The following is a 24,873-nucleotide window of genomic DNA, read 5'->3' as shown; positions in this document are numbered from 1 at the left end:
CATTGTGATGGATTTTATCATCACAATAATCATAATTAGGTGACTTCTAGGTGCTGCATCATAACATTTAATGGCATGAAAGATGATTATTTATTCTGAACAGGAAAATGTAAAATAAAGGAAGTATAGGACTATTTCAAGGCAATATCTTGGAATTAACCTGGAATAACTTAAAAATAAAGCACACATACATACAGACTGTCACAATTGTCACAACAGTCACAATAATCAGTGGCCTGACTGACATTTAAACTTAGTCCCTTGTATTAAAATTAATAAGAGTTTCCATTGAGTTAATCTGCAGCAATGAAACATGTAAATAACTAACTAACTCTCTGGCAATTGAAAACTAACATTACAATCAAAGAACCCTAAAGAGATAACTAATTCACAAACATGAACATTTTTTCTCAAATTGCAGTGCAGATTTTTCTGCATGAACATGCTAGTAAGTCATAATAATTAACAGGTCATATGTGCAGCAAAATATTCTGATATATTTCATTCCTACAGAATGAATTAAGTTTGATTTACTCCAAGATTTTCACAGTAAGTTACTGTTGAAGACTCAACACTTCTCTATCAAAGCCTGCTATATGACACAACCCTGAAAACTGAATATTGTCATTCTGTTAAGTGTATCAATGTAGCTATGTACAGCAACATGGAATACACAAATCTAAATATATAACCCTTTCACATTTCTACCAGATGCAAGAAGTATAAGCTTAAATAAGATGGAAATTATATGTTGTTTTGCATCAGTGTTCAGCTCCCATTACAAACCATCCTCTTCCTCTACTGAGTGCCACAATGAAGTGTTATGTAACTGCATGTTCACATATTCCTTTTTTATTTACACAGTGCTCTCTGGATCATACATATGCCATTTTCACCTAGGTTTTAACTGAAAAAGCTACCACCAGATGTCCTCATTTGCCACTTCTCACCTGTCTAAATTTAAGAAGCTACTAGCAGATGGTCTACTAGTACAGTTGGAAAAATCTGGAACAGTTTCTTTATTCATTCTGAGTAATATTTCTAAATTTGTGTATCTGTTAGTCCTTTTCACAGATCTGCAAAGTATGTTTCTTTCTTTAAAAATGTTACTGTAATATCCGAAAAAATTTCATATCTTAATTTGATAACTCCTTCTTCAACAGCCCACAGCAATAGAGGTAGAATGCAGTCATCACAAATATGTAAGAAACTTCTGACTTTGGACTGATAGCCTTCTCCTTCTGCCATGAGAGAAACAGTTTTACAGCTTCTTGATAATGAAAAGTATCTCTGGTCTAGCAGGAAGTCTTTGGTTACAAGAAACAGGTATAATATCATCAAAACATCCAGTAACTTCCTCACTGCATAAGAAAGCAGAGGTCTCTAATGTCATCATATAGATGTGTGTTTTTCTCTCTCTCTACTATGTCAGTATTTAACAACAATTTGTCGACCCTGTTATATTAAGTGGCAGGATGATTATGGACGGTGTAACAGGAAGCAGTTATGGTTCACTTTTTAAAGAACCATGATGGCATTAGCTTGGATGGGAAGCCAGTAAGTATCACAGAATACAAAGCCTCTGGGCTGAAATTCATACTTACAATTTGGAGAATATGAACTGACTATTCCACAACTTCTTTAATTAAATGGCTGATGTGCATAAAAACTGGCATGAAAGTCATGCCAATGGAGGCCACCATATACTTCTACATCTTTCCAGTTTCAGAACAATACCAAGATGATTGTGAGATTGAAGTAACACTATCACAATGGTTTAAAAATTTTGTAAAGAATAGGATAACATTTGCTTGAAGCCATTTTTATCCAAATCTAAGCAAGGATTGATTATAAAACAGGAACTGTTTCCAAAAATCTTGTAAGACAGCTTGTAAAAGTTTATTTTGAAGACCAAGATATAATTGTGTTACATCAGAATGGATATTTATGGAAAGTGATTGTATGTGCAGTGTCCAGGGGAAGCTTTTCTGGCACAGTGGTGGAACTTATGGTACCAAAATTTTAGAGAGGTGGTTAGTTATAAGAGGAAGATGGTATGGAATTTCTCAAAATTTTGTTTTAATTTCAGAGTATCTTCAGCCAGCCTGGCAGAACAAATGCATGCACAAATTGATTCTGGAGATAAGTTCTATTCAATTGAAATAACCCCACCTATATCTGTACTGGATTCATGTCAGTTGTTAAGAAGGTACTTAGATTTATAACATATATCAGAGTGAGAGTAGTTCCACTGAAAAGTCCGAGCAACAAAGTTCACCCGTTATTATTCCAGCCTTCAAAATCTGTACAACTGCAGTCCACTGTTCACTGCCATTACCTGGCACATCAAAACATCAGCCATGCCAGTGCCACCAGTGCTACCATTTGGTGAGTAGACACTGCTTTGTGCTTTACACCCAACACCTCTCTGGGGATTCTAAGAATAGGTTTGACATGTCATGAAGCAGCTACACACATTATTTTGGAAGGGACATAGAAGACTTTCGGATAATGTGACCATCATATATTCTGGCCTTAAACACACACACTTTGTTTCCTTTCTGGAAACATTAACAAAAAAGTGCATAGCATGTCAGTCTGTCCGCACAAACTACATGGCTCAAAATTGACATATTTTAACAAAATTTGATACAGATCTATACCAAACACTGTCAAATTGCATTTCAAGCCATGAAACACAAGACATACAATAATATAAACTGATTTTCAAACATAAATATTAGAATTATTTGAAATTTTGTTGTGTTCATGGCCATATAATAATACAACATAAAATAGTACTTCTGTTGGTCGCTAATGCCACAAAATTATTATAAACATTCCACAGCTGCCGCTTTCAAAATATTAAACCACCTACCTGAGGCTCTTTAAATTTTATGCAGTAAATCCACACTAAAAACTATCAAGTAAATTAGACTTTAGTCATCCTGGGCTAGCAGTTTTGTCAACATATAAATGAACAATCTGCTGTCATGAATATACCTTTTGGTAACAAACTTGTGTTTTTTCCGACTTTGTTAAGTGTAATTTTTCCTTGCCACAATTCACTTATCACATTGGTCACCGGTGTCTGTAACTGCCAAAGGTGAAGATTATGTTCTTGCCTTCTGAATATCATGGATCTAAGCAATAAGCTATGAACTTATATGGGGGTATGGAGTAAAGCTCCACACCTCTACATTTCATGTACAAGTGCACATTTCAAATCAAGCTGATAAAACTGTTGGCAGGCAAACTTCGAGCACTGAGACTTGGTGCAGAAATAAGCAACATTAATTCTGTGCTGCTTCATTTGTCAAGTGTGGGGCTAACCAAGAAGCAGGTTTGTCAGGTGCTTTGGTATATCAGAGACATGGGCATAAGGAATATATTTGCTCTTCGAGGAGGTGTGTATCTATTTTTCAAACAGGTAGGTTTCCTTTTGAACATAAGAGAATGAAGAAACTGATCAATGTTCCAAACATAAACGAATTCATTGCATGGCAACATAATTTTACAGGGGAAGCTGTGTACATCATAAAAAAGGTTTTAAACTTCATGAAATCTGTTAGATTTAACTAGAGTTAGTTGTTTTTTCCCTCAAATTCTTCACGTTGTTTTAAATAACTTCTTGAATAGTTATCAACTCATACCCAAAATTCTGAAACCAATATGCAAGGTGCCATAGGACCAGAGACAGAAAATTGTCTAATACGTGTATCTGTTATTAAGCCTAGATGTATTAATACCGTTTTAAATCTACTTACAGACAGACCAGAAAGAAACAATGACTTAAAATTAGACCGTGGTTTTCCTTATGCATCAGATCTTGTTTCCTTCATACAAGAACGATTTGGAGATTACTTTACAATCTGTGTAGCTGGTTACCCTTTGGGCCATCCAGAAGCAGTATCTTTTGAGCAAGATCTGGCTCATCTCAAAGAAAAGGTAATGCAACAAGAAAGTCCTTGGAGACCTAGAAGTGCTTAAAAAATGGGTGATCCTGAAGCAGCCATTACACTTTATTAAATAAGTTCTGTGTTTGAGTCCAGATGCTTGAAAATGCTAATGTTTTCTGAAGGGGTTTACTCATGACATTTAATCTTACTTTGAAAACATGTTCCATGCATCAGCAGAGCCTGAAATGTGTTTGAATTCCAGTTCTCTTCAGTCATACTAGCAGATAATACTATTATTTAATTTTTTATTTTTCAGTTAATAACTATACTGGCAACGCAGTGCGATGTATGTTTTAACCCCGACACTAAAACTGAGCATGGGAGAACCAACAAACACATTTTTAAAAATACTGGTTCACTACTGGGGAAATGTAACATTGTAGCCCACCAGGTTGGCGCTTTTTTTTTTTTTCAAACTTCTGTATGTGTCATGGTGACAATTATTTCCTTGAAAATTTGTTGAAATTTCAAAGTTTGTGGTCTATGCAAGATCTGAGTATCTCATGGTTGTCATGGTGAAGATTGCTGTCTTCTGGGATGTAACACCTTATAGTTACATTTCATTCTGGTACATTATACTCTGTGATGTGAGAGTGTGTAGTCTGGCAGATATCTACCAAATTAAATCCTCTCATATAACAGAAGACAGCAATTTTTTTTTTGTTCTATGCCTGCAGTTTTATTTTTTCACTCCCTCATAATATAGTATTTAGACATGGAAACTGTTTTCTTCATTCACTATTACTCCCATGTTAATACACAAATTACTTTTTCAAATTGTGCCTTCTTTTAAATTTGACATGGGTAAAGTCTTATGTCCTTTATATGTAATTTTAATCCCCTACATAATTTTCAGTCCCATAAATTTCCTCATGCGGTGCAAATTTGTGACATAAAAATAGCTAACAGAGCTTTTGAAAAAGTGGCACAGTTCAAATATCTGGGAAGGAAAGTAATAAATTAAAATTTGATTCAGGAGGAAATTAAGAGGAGAATGAATATGGGTAATGCTTGCTACCATTCAGTCCAGAACCTCGTCTTCTTGTCTGCTGTTTAAAAATCAGAATATATAGAACCGCAATTTTTCCAGTTCATTCTGTATGGATATGAAACTTGGTCTGAGACATTAAGGGAGTAACAGAGACTGAGGGTGTTTGAGAACAGGGTGCTGAGGAGAATATTTGGACTAAAGAGTGATGAAGTGACAGGAGTTTGGAGAAAACTGCATAACGAGGAGTTTCATAACTTGTATGTTTTGCCAAGTATAATTAGAATGATCAAGTCAAGGAGCATGAGATAGGCATGGCATGTAGCACAAAACTGGGGGTATGAGGAATGCATATAGGAGTTTGGTGGTAAAGCTGGAAGGAAAGAGACCACTAGGAACACCTAGACATATGTGGGTAGATAACATTAAAATGGTTTTTAGAGAGATAGGATTGCGTGGTATGAACTGGCTTTATATAGTTCAGAATATGGACCAGTGTAGTGTTCTTTTGTGAACATGGTAATGAACCTTCGGGTTCCATAAAATGTTGTGAAATTCTTGGGTAACTGCACAACTGGAGGCTTTTCAAGAAGGGCTCAGTTACATAGTTACTTAGAGTCAACATTCCATGAAACTTTATCATAAAGTTTTGTATGCATTTCATCTTTTCACCTGTGTCCAGGCTGCTGCTTCTCACCTGAACATCTCCAGTAAGTCCACTCAAGCAGATTATTCTACCATGCCATAAACAGAAAACCTTGCCAAAAAAGTCAGGAAATAGAGCATGGGCTATTTGCAGATAACTTATCCTGACAAACATTCAAACCAAGTATCTTCCAAATGAAAGACAATATTCTTGATTTCAGGTTGACAAAGGAGCCAGCTTTATCATCACACAATTCTTCTTTAAAGCGGGTGATTTTGTAAATTTTGTGCAGTGGTGCAGAAGAATTGGGATCACAGTGCCTATTATTCCAGGAATATTGCTTATACAGGTAATAAATCAATGGTACAGTGTCTTCATTAGACATACATTGATATTGAGATTTTTGCTTAGTGGAGGGTGGAGTCCAACTGGGTCCACTTGGCACGGTGGCCACTGATTGGCCTACTGTAGCCTGCCCCAGGTGATTATGATGGAGAATTTGGTGGAATGAAGATTGGCAAGGGAAACCAAAGTACTCGGAGAAAACCCGCCCCAGCGCCATTTTGTCCACCACAAATCCCACTTGACCAGACCTGGGATTGAACCAGGGCTGCCGCAGTGGGAAACCAGCGACTAACCACTTGAGCTATGGCACAGCCATTGATATTCAGATGCTCAAGAGGTTGTTGTTGATTGTTACAGCATCAGGACTCTACTCTCATTCATTTTCCAATATTCTTTATGGCTTATTTAACAATGCTGTTGGTAGTTCAGTTTATATACTGTTCAGTGATTAGAAAAGTAATGCATAATAATCTGTAAAGGATGTGAAAGGAAGCAGTCATGGCCTAATTTCTGGTAATATTCCAGAATTTTTCAGGAGGGACTATGGAGAATCATGAAAAATCTCAGTAAAAAAATTCTGTTTACAGGCAAAGACTAGAACCTGGGGCCTGCTGAATAAAATGCAGGAGCGTTAGCCACTTGACCATCACATTTCCTATCCTAATTCAATTCAAGAAGGTTTCACAATATATTTATCTAAGAAACACTTTAACATTTTCCTTTCATTTACACTCAGTAATTCAAGTTCTCACCACAGCAAAATACCAGTTCTTAGAAAAATAACAAACACTCTTGTATTTGATTTTGTATTGTATGTAACTTCAGTTCAAAATTCACAGTTACTTATTTTAACCCTTACCTGAACTATACTTGTAGATAATGCAAGATATATGTGTAAATACTCTGTGTTAAAGGTTAACTCACAAAGTCTGAAAAATGTATGTTCACCAGACAAGTGACTGATTAACTACCTACCTACCTGCATAACTAACTCATTGACAAAGAGACAGACTGACTGACTGACCAACGAACTCCATGGCGAAGTGTTCTTCAGAACCTAACAGTTGCTCAGCCACTTATGAAACTTCCATCATTTTATGGAATCTGAAGTTTCTTTATCATGTTCACATGAGTCTGGCACTGGTCCATCCTAATCCAAATGAATTCAGCCCACACCCACTCACCCCTTTTCTTCAAGATTAATTTTAATATTATCCCCCTAGTGGTTCTTTCATTCATGTATTCCTACCAAAATTTTGTATCCACTTCTCTCCCGTGTGAACTATACACCTTACTAAGCAATACTTATTTGATTAAGACAGTAACATTCAATGTTTTTTTAAATTTTAATTTGTAGAAAGTGTAACTATTTATGTAAGTTTTGAGGTTTTCATGGCGATGACTATGAAGAAAGTCGTCTTCTGGGTTTTGGCGCCATGTATTCTTCGTTTTGGCCGACGTTCCTCCGAAACGTCTGCCAAAACGAAGAATACACGGCGCCAAAACCCAGAGACGACTTTCTTCATGTAACTATTTATGTTTAATGCACTGTTACTTCAATCACAAAGTTCACTGGGTTCATCAGAAGATGCAGGGCATATTTTGTGGAAAAGACAACAGATTTTCTGCGACTACAATTATGTGACAGCTAATAAAATATAACAAATTGTGGATTTTCTGAAACTGAATTCAAGAATAGTGACCTCATATTTTGGACTATATTTTTCCTGTACTACCTTCACTTTCTCATTGCAGGATTACACGTCACTCATTCATATTTCGAGTGCATGCAGTGTGGAAGTGCCAAGGTCAGTACTGGACATTATTGAACCAATTAAAGACAATCGAGAGGCTGTAAGAAAGTTTGGTGTCCACCTAGCAGTGGAGATGGTGTCCTATCTCTTCTCACAAAACTACTCAAATGCAGCCCATTTCTTTACCCTCAACAGGTAAGAGAATAATGAAAAATAACCTACTAGCACTGATAATAACAAGAACTTAAAATTTGCTTTATAAACAAAACAGCAGAGAAAGAAATATATGGCTGTCTCCTGAAAATATAACCTGACAACCACTGCCCCAACATTGTCCTGTATCAATAAAATAAATAAATTACTTCTAGAGCTTGTGGATGTGTAAAGTCACAATTATTTTTAATTATAATTCTACCTTAAAACTAGACTACAAACAAAAATCCAACTTATAGCCTAGTCATGTCCATTAAACACAATAAGTTGGCTCAAGCAGTAACACTTCTGTCTAGTATTCATGGGGTTCTGGGTTTGAATATAGGCAAGGACACTGACTGCCCTGACTGATATTTCTCATTCTTTTCCGCATTCCTGCAAGGAAACTGTCGGCAAACCCCAAATAAATAGAAACTGTATCCACTAAGCATGGAGAAATGCATTCTCTGCCAATAAAACAGACAAAGTTATAATATAAGCATCATAACGACATGAATCCATCTTATTAATTGTACTCTGTGATTTTCCAAATTGTATTATTGGAAGAAGAGTTGAGGTTATGTGCCCACTATCAATACATGGGCTGTACCTCTTCAAATCATGTACATGAATGTAAATTCTATGAAGGTAATATTATAATATATTTTACAGCAGTGTAATATGAAACCCACCCCACAAACTTAAAATGCATCTCTAATTACAGACCAATATCCATATTGACTTCATTCTCAAAAGTCTTTGAAAAAGTTATGTATAACAGACTACTTGAACACTTAAATTCTAACAACATGTTAGTCAAAGAGCAATTTGGATTTAGGAAAGACCTAACAACAGAAAAAGCAACCTATGAACTAACTAACGATATTTTAAGTGCTCTCAATGACAGATTAATTGTGGGAGGGATTTTCTGTGATCTAGCAAAAGCTTTCGATTGTGTTAATCATGATATCTTACTATCGAAATTAAATTTCTATGGAATAACTGGCAAAGCTAATGAATGGATCAAATCATACCTCAAAAACAGGTATCAAAGAGTTGAAATAAATAATAAAAACTCCAGTCATAATGCATTTTCAAACTGGGGAATTATAAAGCACGGTGTTCCACAAGGATCAATTTTAGGTCCCTTACTTTTTCTTCTCTACATAAATGATCTATCTAAAACCATCAACAATAAATCTAAACCAATTCTATATGCAGATGACACTAGTATAATATTTAAGAACTCTAAATTTGAAAACTTTAAAAATGACATAAATATTGTATTTGAAGCCTTAAACAGATGGTTCGAAGCCAATTTACTCTCATTAAATTTTGATAAAACCCATTACATATCATTCACAACTAAAAACAACCACCAAATTGATCTGGACATCAGTTATGCCAACAAATTAATCTGTAAAGTACTTGATACAAAATTCCTTGGAATACATGTAGACAGTACACTGTCTTGGAAAATACATATTGAACAAATTATACCTAAATTAAATGCAGCTTGCTATGCGATGAGATCAATTAAGCCTTTTATGTCACAGGAAACATTGAAGATGGTTTACCATGCCTACTTTCATTCTATTATGAACTATGGATTAATATTTTGGGGGAACTCTTCACATAGTGTAATAATTTTTAAAATACAAAAGAATATAATTAGAATCATTACAGGATGTAGAAGTAGAGATTCATGTAGAGAATTATTTAAGAAATTAAAAATTCTACCTCTTCAATCGCAATACATATTATCGCTTCTCTTATTTGTTGTTTACAACAAAGATAAATTCAAATTAAATTCTGATGTCTATAACATGAATACTAGACAAAAATATAACTTCCACCTACCCTCATCAACTTTATCAGTATATCAAAAAGGAGTCTACTTTACTGGCATAAAAGTGTTCAACAATCTGCCACAAAGTATTAAAAACTTGGGCAATGATACTAAAAAGTTTAAATCAGAGTTAAAGAATTATCTACATGCTCATTCCTTCTACTCTTTAGATGAATACTTCAATGTAAATAGAGAATGATGTAAAATTAAGTTATATTAATTTTTAAGCTAAAATTGCCTGTACTTATGTATGTAACCTTTTGACTTGTTCTGTATCCAAAGGTACTAACCTGCTTAGGATTTATAGAATGTAAATAAATTCAATTCAATTCAAACACAAAATGCATCTTGCACATCAGCCCATCCAACATACAGTAGTACAAATTACGAAATTTTCAAAACCCTTCCAGCCATGTTCTCGTCCAACATACACAAAACTTCTAAATGCAATATGAAACATGCAACACTAAGTTCTCTCCAGAAATAAAATGTTTCTATAAACTCTTCAGCACTATGCTGGCTTCAGGGGAGATGGGAGGGTGGGTGTACCTAGAACTGGGTTGCTCATGACACTCAAAACTATGCTGACTCATAGCATACAAGGAGTTATAAAATATAATAGTATTAAGCGCCTTCAGATGACTCTTCCACCATTAAGAGAATTACTTTGCTTCCTAGGGGCAAAGGATGGTCAGAATGTAAGCCTGACAATCTCACCACCATCTGAGAGCTGACTGTCATGAAAAGGGGGGAGCCTCAACATTTCAGAACCCTATGGGCCACCAAGGCCTATTGCAGGGATAGCTGCACCCCAGTTTATTACTCTTTCCATAAACAGGCAGAATAAGAGATTCTTTCCACCACTACGACAATTGTTCTTTTTTCAAATATAATACTTCATATTGTGGTGGTGGGGATTTGTTGCACTGATCCCGCGATACCCTTTATCTGCTAAAGTTGGCACTAACTTCGCCGACAGGGCCACACCATAGCTCAAGTGGTTAGTCACTGGCTTGCCACTGCAGCGGCCCGGGTTCGATCCCGGGCCTGGTCAAGTGGGATCTGTGATGGACAAAGTGGTGCTAGGGCAGGTTTTCTCCGAGTACTTTGGTTTCCCCTGCCAATCTTCATTCCACCAAATTCTCCATCATCATAATTACCTGGGGCAGGCTACAACAGGCCAATCAGTTGCTGCTGTGCCGAGTGGACCCAGTTGGACTCCACCCCCCCACTAAGCGAACTTCGCTGACAGGTGGCGGTCGCTTGGTCGGTATAGTTCACTTGTGGACTAAAACCATGGAGTTTGTTTTTGATATTGTGGTCTTCCGGTTATCACACTGTTATAGTCTTGTAAACATGTTCCACTGTTTTGAAGGAATATCCTCCCCTGTCTGAAAAGAGCACTGGTATGTTACTCTAAAACACTGATGACTAAATTAGAATATTGTACAGTATTTCTCTAACTGAATCACAGGGTTTCTTAAAATCTACAAATGGGTAAAGTAATGATTCACTACCTATCCCTTCTTTGATACATCTGTCAAGTGCAGAAGATCTAATAAACAGCTGACCTACTGTGATGCAAGGCACACTGATCCACAATAATTTCATTAACACATTGTGTTAAATAAGTCAAAGAGATATTCCTTGCGAGTTAATGCAGTTCACTTAGTCTCTGATTTTTCAGGTAGGAACAATAATGGATTATTTCCATTGGCACATGAAAACGCAGGTTTTGGAATTCCATCTTTCTGTACATATGGATGTACCCCTCACTAGCACCTGAATGATCAGACAGGTTTTATTCATATTCAGTGTTTATTCATCATAGGTTGGTGCCCAGTGAATATGACCACACCAGCTCAAAAACAGCGGCTTCCTATGGGTCCCAATTAAAAAAGTTATTTTTTCTAAAATGGCTCAACTTTGATTCAATTTATCTTATTTAAGGAGACCACCTCCTTAAATGAGACTCCACAGGTGGTACCTTCAAGAAAACAATGGTACATATATGCATTAGGCGCCCAAAGGTGAAATGTCAATTACTGGTCAGGTGGAGGTCTTTGTTTAGTATTCAGCCACCACTAATGACCTACTGGGAAACAGGGCCCTAAGGTGAAATGTCTATTACTGGTCAGGTGGAGGTTTTGTCGTTTAGTATTCAGCCACCAACAATGGCCTACTGAGAAACAATCAATTTCATTTCCAAGTTAACTAATCAGGGTCAATCATACATGGCAAAACAAATGCCATATTTCTGCACACATTTATTTTACTGTTTCCAACCTACAGACTTTGTTTCATACCTTTCTTCTGATTTTCAAGAAAGGAGGGGGAGGCATATGGAACCAAAGGATAAGGTAAAGCAGTTAGCAGCCTTTTGATTGAAGGATGACAGATCAGGGATGTGTCAGTTTTAAAACAGTGTCACTAAATGGCCAAAATTGTCATTCCCACGTAAGGAAAAGTATATATTTACAGAGAGGTGATCTTAATACCATTGTGGAAATGACAAGTTTTATATTTATTTATTTAAATAAATACTCTGTTTCCTTCTTCCAATCATCATTTGACTGATGCTACACACTTATTTGTAACTGCTCCTCATGGTGTGAAACCAGCCAGCATGCTATTACAATCTGTATAGTTGTCAACATTACTTTCTGTACATAAATATACTGCAAGGAACACAATAAATAAGAATTTACATGTGAGAGTTCAGGTTTTCATGGCAGCAACTATGATGATTCCTGGCTTCCGGGATGAGATGCCACACAGTTTAGCAGACAGGTATCAATCAGTGTGAAGAAAGCAGTCTTCTGGGATTTGGCACCGTGTATATGTGGTGTTAACCGACGTTTCGGAGGAACGTATCGCCCCCATCTTCAGGGTTGAAGAAGTATAAGTAAATCTGCAAGTGACAACACCGTGAGACACGGTCAAGCAGTCTGCTTGATGGGGGGCGATACGTTCCTCCGAAACGTCGGTTAACACCACATATACACGGTGCCAAATCCCAGAAGACTGCTTTCTTCATAGTCACCACCGTGAAAGCCTCAAATCTTACATCAATCAGTGTTTTAGTGGAATCTGATGTCTTCACCTTCAGGGTAGAAGACTATGACATGTGTGGAGAAAGTCAATAACACAGGGAAGAAACCATGTTTTCTCTAACATTTTGTTCACTTATATAATTTTTTTAAGGTCAACTGTTGCTTCTTCGATGTTGTTTGGTTAATCAAAGCTTTATTGCATATGTAATTCAGAACCAAAGTTCTGCTTTATCCTAGGCAGCTGTCAGTGATCGAAACTTGCAAGTGTCTGGGGTTCTGTCTGCTTGAGCCAGCAAGACCACTGATGCACCATGAAAGATGCAAGAAGTCTAAAAGGATTGTTAAGTTACTTTAGGACCGTGGTTTCCAAACACTATGAATGAAGCCTCTTCAAGTCAGCAAAGATTCGGTGTTCTTCATAATTCTGTGTGTATAAAGAATGGCATTTTAATTTTTAAAATCAACATATATGAATATATCAAAAGTTACAAATGTGCAATATTAAAGAATAAATCTGTGACATTTTGGGAATTACAATCAATTCAATTTCATTACATGGGGTTTCCCAGAATATTTTAGAATGTGCTGCCATGTAGTTTGGTAGATAGGTACCAAAGTCTTGGAGGAGCCCACAAACCAAACTGTGTGGCATCATAAACCCAAAGACCATAGTCTTAATAGGTATCTAGATGTTCACATGGACCAATTCAAGAATATTATGTTCAGATTCTCTAATGTGAAACAAAGATACTGACATATTTGATACACGCTCAGAACGACTGAGCTAATACATTCCTGGCCAGTATAGTTGCAGTTTGTGTAGATTCCAAGTAATCCACCTGACTACTGGACATGATTAACAAGACTGCAAAAGAACAGTGTGTACACTTTACAGGCATGTGTGGCAGAAGGAATTATAAATGAAATAACCAAAGTATGATGAACTCTTCCCTTATAATAAATATTAAACTCAAATATAGCTATTCACTTATGGGTTATGATACTCAAACTGGTGAAAATACATAGGCCTACTAAATGAATAAACAATCAGTATTAAAGTTTCAATGTTTCCCATTTTACACAATCTAAATTAAAATTAAATATATGCAAAGTGTTTAATAAATGCTTTAAAGTCATACTGTAATACAGCACTATGCTCAAACAATAAAACAAATCTGATATAAAGCAGTTTAAACAGAACAGAAACTTCCTTTTGCATGTTTTTTCTTAATTGTGGCTGTGTTATAGAGGCCACAGTTAACTGTTGAATGTGAGTGTTCAAAACTGTACACACAACCTCGAAAACTGTAAGACTTACAAATGAATTGCACTGGATATATAATGTATGTTAATTTTTTCTGCAACATCATTCAAAACATTTTTCTCTTGGATAAATATTTAGTGCAATATGTGCAGAAACACATGTAGATATTCATGTGAAGTCATCATACATGGCTGATCTAAATGAAAACTGAAATGGCTTGACAATTTTTCTAAGACTCTCCAATATGAAATTTCACAAAAATCCATCCAGCACTTTTCAAGTTGCTTCATGTGTAAAGGTAGACAAAACTATTAGGCTTATTTTGGACTCTATTCATCATCTAGTATATATAAGACAAAAAACGACAACATTTTGGAGACTGGATAGACCTACTCAGTTGGGCCCGTTTGAAAGAGCTAGTCTCAATCACTGGATTGAGTGATTGAGTAGGTCTATCCTGCCCCATCCATCTGAGGATGGAGACAGATCCAGTCTCCAAAACATTGTTATTTTTTGTCTTATATATACCAGACGATGGATAGAGTCCAAAATAAGCCTAATAGTTCTGTATAGCATACTTCTTCGTCAGAACCCTTTAAAGTCTCTTTGGTTCATTCAGTCTCATATCCTGTTGGTGTCAGTGACTGTTTTCCTGTGGTGTAAAGTTATAAGAGTGTGAAGCTAATCATTTACCTCCATTCAGTACCAAGACTAAGCTAAGCTACAGCAGGGAGCTTCACCTAATGGCCCCATCACCATGCATACACTGCACAAGGGCAACTTTTACCTTTCATCTTAATTCCTTACATTTGTGTCTGCACGACACAGCATATGCCACAGAAGCACAATGTCTTAAAGGTCAAATGAGTGTCTGAACTTTCCAATTGTCAAACTGCAGCTGTAAACAGTAGCAAAACAGTCATGGATTAAAATCTGATTTACAAATTTTAGTAGGGATTTCCATTATTCAGTTTCATGAAATTCCATTCAAAAGGCAGAAATGTTACATGCAGGCAGACATGCCAAAGATAAGAGACACTCAGAGTTGCATTCATTCCTAAAAATTTAACATTCACATTATGAAAGATGGAATGAGTACTAAATTTTTCTGCACTAACATCTGGCAATTATTGCCTCAAAGAATTAATGCTGGTTAATTTGGTCAGACCTGTTCAGCATGTAAATGGGTGTACTGGGGAGTATCTAATCTCTAAAACAGAGGTAAGTGATCAGTTTCATGTACCAGCCAACTTATTTTTGGTCGGAGCATCAATGGTACCAATCAAAAATTGAGCAGATGAGGAGCCACTCTGTAAGTAGACGTAAGGAGAATAAAATCCACCGTCCTTTTCAGGGGCTGAGCAACTAATGACTGAAATGCAGACATTTAGATAGAATCTCAGAATTATCTTAAAATAACAGGCTCCAGGAACTGCTGATGCATGAAGTAAAATTTATTTGTCTGGTCAAGGCAAAACAATCCAGGAGATACCAAAGCTTAATTATATAAACCAAAACAACAGAAGGCAGGAATAAAACTTCATATGTATACCTTCCTTCAGTATTTGCAGAATACTGTTATGGAAACTTAATAATGCACTGTACGTAAAAAAGGTCAACACCTGAGACCAACAGTACATCCACTGAGGGCAATTCCTTTTATAACTTCAGAACCAGCTACTGTGCAGCTGATCCCATTTTGCCATGTTCACCCTGATACTGGTGACAATCTCTTCCACTTGCCGGTTCTGTCCAAAATAGTCTACAAATTCTCCATCTGGATTCACAAGGTACATGATAATTGTATGGTCAACCTGTCAAGCAACAAAACATTTATCCTCTTACTTACTGAAACTGAAAGCTTCAATTCTATGTGTCAGGATATACACAAGGTCTGAATAAAAAGTACAGCCACTGAATCTGTGAAAACTAAGAGACTGCACTTACAGTAATGAGAGGTAAATCCCCTTCAAAGTAAGCTCGTTTTGCACATACATATACTTATTCCACTGTACCTGCGAGTGTTGGAAGGACTTCTCAGATTGTTTCTGGAATTTTAAAAAACCGTTGTTTCACTGCATTGTAATCAGTTGTTTCTGCATATCTTTTGGCTTTCTAGATGTATTCAACTTTAGTAAAAAGAGAAACATGACAGGGAGGAATATCTGTTAGGCATGAATGCTGTCTCACTTGCAGAATACTGAATTTACCTAAAGTTGCTGCACAAGCCATACTGTGTCGGCAGGTGCACTGTCATGCTATATTTGCTACTTACTGTTATAACACACTGCATCACAGAGACATTTTAACGCTCACACAAGATGTGAGATGCCTACAGCAGTGAAGATTATATCATGGTCTTCTGGGTTATGACATCATGTATTCTGGAAATGGTTACATACGTTTTGAAGCAACATACTGGCACTATCTTTAGAGTAACCACATTTCAGGGGATCATACTACTTCTATATGCAGGGTACGAGGAAGATGGCGGCACTATGTTCTGCCGAAACAATGGTAACCGCCTATCAGACTATACATTGTCATAAATTGGAAGATCACAATATGATCTAACCATCTGTGAACAGAAATGTTGGTTAAGAGTTTGGTCTTATGAAAGAAACTCTTGGTGCCCAACATTGCAATTGAAAAAATCATCAGCATAACTTTAGCTTTATCAGACATAAGGCATGCTTTTCTTAGCTGCAACAAGGAAGAGTCTTAGTGTTGGAGTCATTAGAGCAGACCCATGTTTCAACAGCTGTTGTTTTATATATATATATATATATGTTTTAAGAATTCTGCACTGGCTTATGCACATTCAAGCAAGTCAGAAACCACAAACAAGTGGTTTTCTTTGTATACCTGTGTCAGCAGATGTGGAACAAACATGGCTCAGACATCCACAAATATTCAGCTAAAGTAACCTCAGGTCAATCTCTTCAGCCATTTAATGTAGTCAGTGTTCTATCATCCAGAATTAAGTCACATGCGTGAGCTACAGATTCATCATTTCTATTGACTGAAGGTGTTCAGGGTATTTGTTTCTCTTTAAACTGAAAGAATCACTGAAAAACTCATGTTTACTCATTGCTGCTTCTCTAGACGCTATCTGTGTCAGATGATAAGTTTTAATCACTGTCCTAATCTTCTCGCAAAATTGAATACATATGTGTTTCTGTAATCAGTGACATTATTAAACTGACAAATGAAAAAAAAAGCAAACAATGTAAAACTAATCACAAACAACTCAAGTGATAGAATGAGCTGTAAAAAAGCTTGGACACAGAGTAACATTATGTAACAGTGAGGCCACACTACAGCTCAAGCGGTTAGTTGCTGGCTTTCCATCGCAGCAGCCCGGGTTTGATCCCGGGCCTGGTCAAGTGGGATTTGTGCTGGACAAAGTGGCGCTGGGACAGGTTTTCTCTGAGTACTTTGGTTTCCCCTGCCAATCTTCATTCCACCTATTGCTCCACAATCACTCTCAACTATCATCTGGGGTTGGTACAATAGGCCAGAAGTGCCTGCAGTACAAGGGACTTAGTCCCATCCCACCAAAAAAAAAAAAAAAAAAGAANAAAACAAAAGACAAAAAAAAAAAAAAAAAAAAAAAAAAAAAAAAAAAAAAAAAAAAAAAAAAAAAAAAAAAAAGATAACGGCCATGACACATTCACAGCAGCCATGTTCTAGCATAGTGCAATTTATCTGGATTATGAGTTCAGTGACGATACTTTCAGCTCAGACCCCATATTTTAATTGATTATATCTTTATAATATGGTGGTCTGTGTTAGTAAGCTAGAATACTATGTAGATTCTAAAGGGTTCTGAGGATGGTGGATGACACACAGAATTACTGGGTTTTTGGGCTTTTTATATCGTCCGGAATTCTAGGTAATAGAGGACACGTTTCGGAAACTGGATCTATTTCAGTCTTCAGGTGAGAAAGGTAGACACCTACTCGGTTGGGTCCCTTAGAAAGAGCTAATCTCACTCTTTCTAAGGGGCCCACTGAGTAGGTGCCTTCCTTTCTCACCTGAAGACGGAAACAGATCCAGTTTCCGAAACATCACGTCCTCTATTACCTAGAATTATGGACGACGGAAAGAGTAAAAAAACCCAGTACTTCTGTAGAATACTTTGTGTTAGAGCTAGTAACTGTAACATAACACTGAATTTAATGACAAGTTAGTTAACTGTCTTAGGTAGGAAGAGATGGCTTATGTTAAGTCTACAAACTATAAATAAAACTTATATAAAATTAAAGTAAGTGATGTGTATACAGACAGGATATTCTAAAGTTGTTCCCTTTCACTATATTGTCATACATTACTGTGTAAAATTGATGTGAAAAGTACATACAACACATACAATTTCTAGTAGGAAGAAACAAAAAGAGATTATCTGAACACAGTAGACAAACGATGCTATATAAGCAGGTTTAATAAAGAAGACGGAACATATGGACATTTCCTATAGCAATCCTAAAGATGTCAAATTACGAGGAACAAAACAATTATGTACAATGAAGCAATATTTGAGGAGCCATATCAAGACTAAATATTACCCCCCCCCCACAAAAAAAAAGCACGACACTGTATCTGTTTAGTGAATGAAATACTATCCTTTTCTTAGGATTTAAATATCCTACATTTAGGTTCACCCAACATAATGTGAATAACTCACAATATAGTCCTTCTCCTCATCTCTTGGGCCTGCACTGAAGTACACTCTGTATGCTTTGCATGCCTTCTCCACCTGCTCGGTAGTCCCCGTCAAGCCCAGGATCCGAGAGGAGAATTCCTGTACATACTTTTGCACAATTTGTGGTGTGTCCCTCAGTGGATCCACAGTTATAAATAGGGGCTGAACTTTGGGGACATTCTCCTCCAAATCTAGAATATCAAAACATAAGGTAGGCAACAATCTATAAGTGTCATTACTTAGGGGGGGTGTTCACATTTTTGGTTCCACCTCGTGCCTATGTTAGTAGAATTTATGGTGGTATTTTCCACAATCCACACACAGTGACACTAGATACCTATGCGTAACAAAGAGTGTGCTCCACACAATTACTTTTATTTTTGAGAAGACTATACAGGTTATATTGCTTATATGACATTCTGAGCTCAGTATTAACACACTCTGGTTAGACTGATGTCACCTCTATAGAAGGAATCTGTAAGTCAGACTGTGGGGATCTTTTTCAAGTTCCTCAATTTGCCTGTTACCTCTGGATATCACTGATAACTTAAAACACATACAAACTGATTACTATGGTAAAGTTGTGCCTGTGCTTAACTAATTAAGCACTACTCATGAAGATGTATGGAGAAGTGGATGTATAGACCCACATTTTATTGACCTCAGCACTAGTTCGAGGTGAGTGATCAGCTTCATGCACTGGCCGGTTTTACCCCCATTACCCACTGGATAGGAGGCTGGGTGGGCCCCAGAGCCTCTATGGAAGACATTTGAAAAGAGAAAATTCTTGGCCCGACTGGGATTCAAACTCTGACCCCTCGACTGTCAAGCCCATAGCCAGTTGCTATACTGACTGCGCTATCTCGGCTCTTATATGATAGGACTATGACATCAATATGAAGATTATGGTCTTCTGGTCTGTAACATTCTGTAGTTCAGAAGATAGGTACCACACAACATGCAGTCCAATTCCAGGAAACCATAATCGTGTTATTTCTTGGTTTATGCAATTATACTGTGTTAAACATAACATTACGTGTGAAATGGCAGGCTGATATCAGAAGTATAAGTTTCAAAGGCAGCAGAGCTAAAGCTATCCCTGTAACAGGCAGTGAAGGCCAACAGGGTTGTCAGACGTCAAGGCTCCCACATTTTGTCTAGACAATTGAATCACAGATGGCGGTAAAGTAAAGGCAGTAGAAGTAACTGAAATCTGTGTATTACCAACAATGAATTTGTTCTGTATTCTGACTGTAAGACACAAACGTGCTTAGTTTCTCAGACACATATTTCTAAACGAACATCTTTCACTTTCCTCATGAGATTTCTGTGTTCCTCTTCATAGTACTTATTTCTTGTCTCCAATAGATCAATGTCACCAGCATACACTTCAGTACTTCATTCAGTTCCTACTCTAGCTCAGACAGCCATGGAAAAATGAAAGGGGTGGGTGGGAGGAGCCAAGTAAAGAAGTGCAGAAAATAACATTTAATTAACACATTAAAGACTGGTGATTTAAATATTTAAATCACCCTGGGGACCGGCATTATTAAACCTACTATCCTAAATTGTGCACTGTTCACTTTAAAAATTAATATAAAATCTCCTAATTAACTTTATGAACTAAAATCTTTGGAGAACACTTACCAATGCTCCTAGAAGTGCTTGAGAGTGTGATATTTCTGGAAACATTCCCCTTTGTGAAGTGGCATTACACAGAACTTGCAAATGTAGGCAGTCATACTCCTTTTTGTTTTAACTGCACAAACACGGCATTGCCTAGAAGGATGCTTCCCCTTGGAATGTTCACTCTTCACAATTTTCATGAGGGTATGTTTCCGCATATCACCTGAGAGTCTCCCAGGGGGGTCCACATGAGGCCTGCATGGGGTGGGAGTTGATGGGCCTGGTCGCACTAAGTCTGTGTCTGACTCTTGTTCTGCCGCCACCATCTGGTCTGTAGCCCAGGCCTTTGCCACATTCATCAGAAATGCTTTGTATTTCAATTTCAAATCAGGGTTTAGATTTTTGTAAACCAAAAATGAATTGAAAATGGCACAAATTATAAGCCACAAGGCAACTTTCTTTGTCCACTTTATTGTTTTCCTAAGAAGAGAATAATAGGCCAAGTATTGATCGGCTCTATCAACTCCTTTCATGAACATATTATACTCAGAAATACAAATAGGCTTCTTTACTTGTCCATGTCTCCTTTGAACATCAACCATGCTCGAATTGTGAATTGTGGAAATCATACTCACAACACGAGTATCCCTCCAGGACTTAAGAATATCCCCCTTCCTCCTGAATGTGGTTTCACTATGTTTAAAAAATTTAGTTTCCTCTTTCAGATCTGGAGGAAGGCCTCTGCTCACCCTAATTGTTCCACACACACGTACTTTTCTCGAAAGAAGGTATTCTGCAGTTACCACACTGTTATAATAATTATCTCGATAGACATGGTAATTTTGATCAAGATAGGGTTCCAAAACGGAAACAACAGTTTCTTGCAATTTTTTGCCTTCACCAGAATAAATTTCTGAATTTCCAATATAGCCTGAAGTGCTTTCACTACCTACACGAACAAGTAGGCATACTTTGTAAGTTTCCCAGGATTATATGTTCCATACGAAGCCTTCCCCTCCAAGGAATCACAGATTCGTTTAAAGACAGTTGTTGGTTTGGCTTATAAACTGTCTGAAATTTCTGAACGAAAAAGTTTAATAAGGGCTGAATTTTGAAAAGCCTGCATGTTGATTGTGGTTGCAATTCATTATTACTGAAATGCAACCAGCACCAAATTTGCTCAAATCTCTTATGGCTCATTAGTTTGGCAAAAATGGGAATTTCTAAAAATGGATCTGTTGACCAATACTCTTTTAGATTATCCCTCTTTGTATGTCCCACTAGAATGAGTTTTGCAAAATTTTTTTTCATTTCTGGAGTGACATCCACCCATTTCAACACCTTATAACTTTTCTCATACACTTCACGTTGTTGGAGATAGTATCTGTTAGTTTCCTGACATAACATGTCAAAGAAACTATCTCCAAAAAACAGTTCTGCTACTTCAGACATTTGTGTTGGGTCTGATGGAATTTGTTTCACCCCTGGATTTCCAGTAAACTGTCCCAAAGTAGGCATTTTGTCTACTTTTCCCATGTGGCTGTCCCCGCAATGCTACTACCTGCACTTTTGTCGGAGCTACTTTCACTTTTATTGACTGTGGCCACAATTCTTTGTTGTCCCCTGTTACTGTCACTGTCTGAGTCACTATCACTACTACTCTCAGAAGGCACGTCAGATAGCTCATCGGAGAACAAGTCAGATATTTCTTGTTCTCCGAGAGATCGCTTGGTCTTCAACCACTTCTGTCCTTGATTCATATTACACTACTAACTTCCTGCCTGGTACATAACAGCTTGAAGGGACAAAGATCACTTTCCTTTGGAGTGGGGAACCAAAACAGCGAGGTCAAGTTACTGACGACTAAGCAAACATTCTGAAGCTTTATTACTCAGTATCCAGCTGCGTGGCGCCAGAGCAAGGTATAGTGTGTTACAACCTAACGTGTCCTAAAATCATGATATCATGCGACCAGTCCGCCACATTTGAAAGCGAAAAGCATGATATCATGCGACCAGTCCCTTATGTGTTAAAGACTTCTCAATGTACATACCAAGCTTCTTCACAACAGCTGCCATTTTTTCAAGTTCATCGGGACATATATCTGGACAATGTGTAAATCCAAAATAAATCAGAAGCCATTGGCCTATGAAGTCTTCACTCTTACGAAGTTCATTATTATGGTCTACTAATTCAAAATGACCCCCAATGGCTGCCTTCCCAAGCTGCCGTTTTCGTTCCTTTTGAATTGCTGCAAGCACAAAATTATAATTTGTTTCACAAGTTCCATGGTTTAAAAGTCTTCTGGTCAGTACACAAAAACATTCTGGCCTTCTAACTAGTGGCACAGGAAAGAAGATACTGGCCATCACATGGGGGAGGGGAAAGGGCTGCATCAAAGGAAGTTACTGCATATAATATCTCAGTTAAATCACACAGTTTACCAAGCATTCAGAGCATTTTCAGTAACTTCTATCACCTCTGTGACACTTACATGAAGTTTGATTTTCACAAATTTCTAAATTATAGACAAATTTCATTTCAGGAATCAAAGTGTGTGGATTACTTTCATATGGTTATCCCAGTGATAAAAATCGTAAGACATTCTGCCAGGGAAACAAGATGCCCACTCTCCTAATGATTATGCTTTCACTGATCACATTATGCAGACTATGTGGGCTAGCCCGTTCTGCTAAAAATATAGGAAACTCAAGAAAGTGAATTTAATGAGAATTAGAGGGGCAGTGAAATGTACTACAGTTAAGGAGAACATCAATTTACAGCAGTGTTACTAACAAAATTCTTTCATGAAGCAATCCTCACCCAAAACCTGCTATAAAGTGAGTCTTTGTACCATGTGAATGCAAGTGTTTTTTATGGCAGGTAACAGGAAAGGAGACTGCATAATTTGTTTTGGGGTCTTCAATATAATATCTATTTTATTTCATTTATTCACATTCATGCACATGAGAAAATAAAACAACTCTAATCTTCTTCACACTAAAAACTTGCAGCCAGAATTGGTTACAAGCCAAATAAAGTTATAGTTAGTTTACAAGACACTACAATGGACAGAGAACTACTACTCTAACAACCATGGGAAAAATTTGACATGAGCAAACACTAGAATTTATTTTAAGATAAATTTCACTTGATACCATATTCAGAAGATGTTCCCATTTAGAATTTAAATATGAGAAGACATCCTACATAACAACTGCAGTTTAAATTTGTAGAAAGAAGCTATTTTTGTGCACACATTGTGACATTTAATTACAGTTACAAGGGTCTAGCTTTAAAATACATAACTTTTCACAAAGTTAGAATGGTCTTTTGTATACCTAGTAACCTTTAATAAAAGCCAAATTCAGTTACAGGTGACATATAGGGAGATGTTAAGTGGATTAGAATGGTTTATTTTAGGTACAAGAACATAAACTAGAACTTCAATTAAATAATAAGACATATGTGGTCACTATATTAAAAATCTGATTCAACAAAAGCAGGAATACAAAAACAGATATCATATTTGGCAATATTAGAACTCTTAAGTACAAACCAATTTCTTTCTCACGCTTCACATATAACATAAATGCCAACAACCCTCCTCCAATTACAGCTGTTACAGAAAGACTCCTCCAGGTTATGGGACTTTTCGATTCCTTGGGTTTTCTTGGTGGAAGTGTAGCATTGCAATATGTTCTTGTAAATTCAGGTGTGTCAATTTTTTTACGCGACAAAGAACCCGCAATCTAAGAACAGAAGAAATAGATACTAAAGTAACATATTTTCAAAATATTTGTGAAATAAAGCTTTAATGAAAACGACAAAATTTCACACCATAAGAACAAAAGTACATATATCTTTTAAAATGAATTCATAATTGAGAAAATCATGAAGATTATCATGTGGGCTGTAACGTCGTGTAGTCTGGTACCATAATAACAGGGGCAGTATGTTTCTCCGAAACGTCGGTGGATTTATACCGGACTATATACCATTACATTCCAGACGACAGCACTTTTCAGTCACCGCTGTGAGAACCTCAAATACTACAGGAACATCACAAATTCTGCAACTAATTACCAAATACTTACGACATCTCTGACATGTGAGATTAATCGTTGCCTTGTAATATAAAACGACATGATCTAATATGTAAAATTATAGACCACACTTCATTTGATAACCAAGGTTAGGGAACGTCAGGCTGTTCTATTAACTTTCCTCAAGACAAAAGTTCTTATTTAGTATACTGAATGTTACACAGCATTTGCAGACGTAATTCTATCTTGTAGTAATAATCACAAGGCATTTTAATCAAACCAGAGAAATAACTAATTTCTATCACACTTAAACATAACCCAAACGACCACAACCATAGATACCATTGCCGTCACGGATGACGTACATCTGCCTCAAACGACGCAAACGACCGTGCTGCCTTTCATTTGTGAAGTTTGTGACCGCTCCTAAACAGCACTACACCGTA

At 36.9% G+C, this 24,873-nt stretch overlaps 2 protein-coding genes across 7 annotated transcripts; one reads left to right on the top strand and one right to left on the bottom strand.

The window, feature by feature from the left end:
- The first annotated feature begins 60 nt into the window (after nucleotides 1-60).
- Nucleotides 61-14,303, top strand: LOC111867742 (methylenetetrahydrofolate reductase). 4 transcript variants are annotated; one of them, XM_023857856.1, is made up of 9 exons: nucleotides 61-1,083; nucleotides 1,164-1,326; nucleotides 2,090-2,209; nucleotides 2,294-2,388; nucleotides 3,252-3,407; nucleotides 3,770-3,948; nucleotides 5,814-5,942; nucleotides 7,694-7,887; nucleotides 13,024-14,303. In XM_023857856.1, the coding sequence occupies exons 2-9, from the start codon at nucleotides 1,247-1,249 to the stop codon at nucleotides 13,139-13,141; spliced, it is 1,071 nt and encodes a 356-aa protein (XP_023713624.1). In that variant the 5' UTR covers nucleotides 61-1,083; nucleotides 1,164-1,246; the 3' UTR covers nucleotides 13,142-14,303. The 4 variants fall into 4 exon arrangements, with proteins under 4 accessions (XP_023713624.1, XP_023713627.1, XP_023713628.1 ...); XM_023857859.1 differs by lacking the exon at nucleotides 2,090-2,209; XM_023857860.1 differs by lacking the exon at nucleotides 3,252-3,407.
- A 366-nt stretch (nucleotides 14,304-14,669) lies between these two features.
- LOC111867747 (protein SCO1 homolog, mitochondrial) lies at nucleotides 14,670-24,838 on the bottom strand. Of its 3 annotated transcripts, XR_002843388.1 has the most exons (6): nucleotides 24,479-24,762; nucleotides 23,941-24,133; nucleotides 22,435-22,632; nucleotides 18,738-18,946; nucleotides 15,603-15,864; nucleotides 14,670-14,948 (listed from the first exon to the last, which is right to left on the bottom strand). XR_002843388.1 is itself a non-coding variant. In XM_023857869.1 (5 exons), the coding sequence occupies exons 1-5, from the start codon at nucleotides 24,770-24,772 to the stop codon at nucleotides 15,718-15,720; spliced, it is 750 nt and encodes a 249-aa protein (XP_023713637.1). In that variant the 5' UTR covers nucleotides 24,773-24,838; the 3' UTR covers nucleotides 14,670-15,717. The 3 variants fall into 3 exon arrangements, 2 of the variants coding, with proteins under 2 accessions (XP_023713637.1, XP_023713636.1); XM_023857869.1 differs by lacking the exon at nucleotides 24,479-24,762 and adding an exon at nucleotides 24,770-24,838 and having other exon boundaries at nucleotides 14,670-15,864; XM_023857868.1 differs by having other exon boundaries at nucleotides 14,670-15,864.
- Nucleotides 24,839-24,873: the final 35 nt, after the last annotated feature.

The sequence above is a fragment of the Cryptotermes secundus genome, unplaced genomic scaffold (genome assembly GCF_002891405.2).
Source record: "Cryptotermes secundus unplaced genomic scaffold, Csec_1.0 scaffold80, whole genome shotgun sequence".
Lineage (NCBI taxonomy): Eukaryota > Metazoa > Arthropoda > Insecta > Blattodea > Kalotermitidae > Cryptotermes > Cryptotermes secundus.
This window is presented reverse-complemented; position numbering and strand designations above follow the sequence as displayed.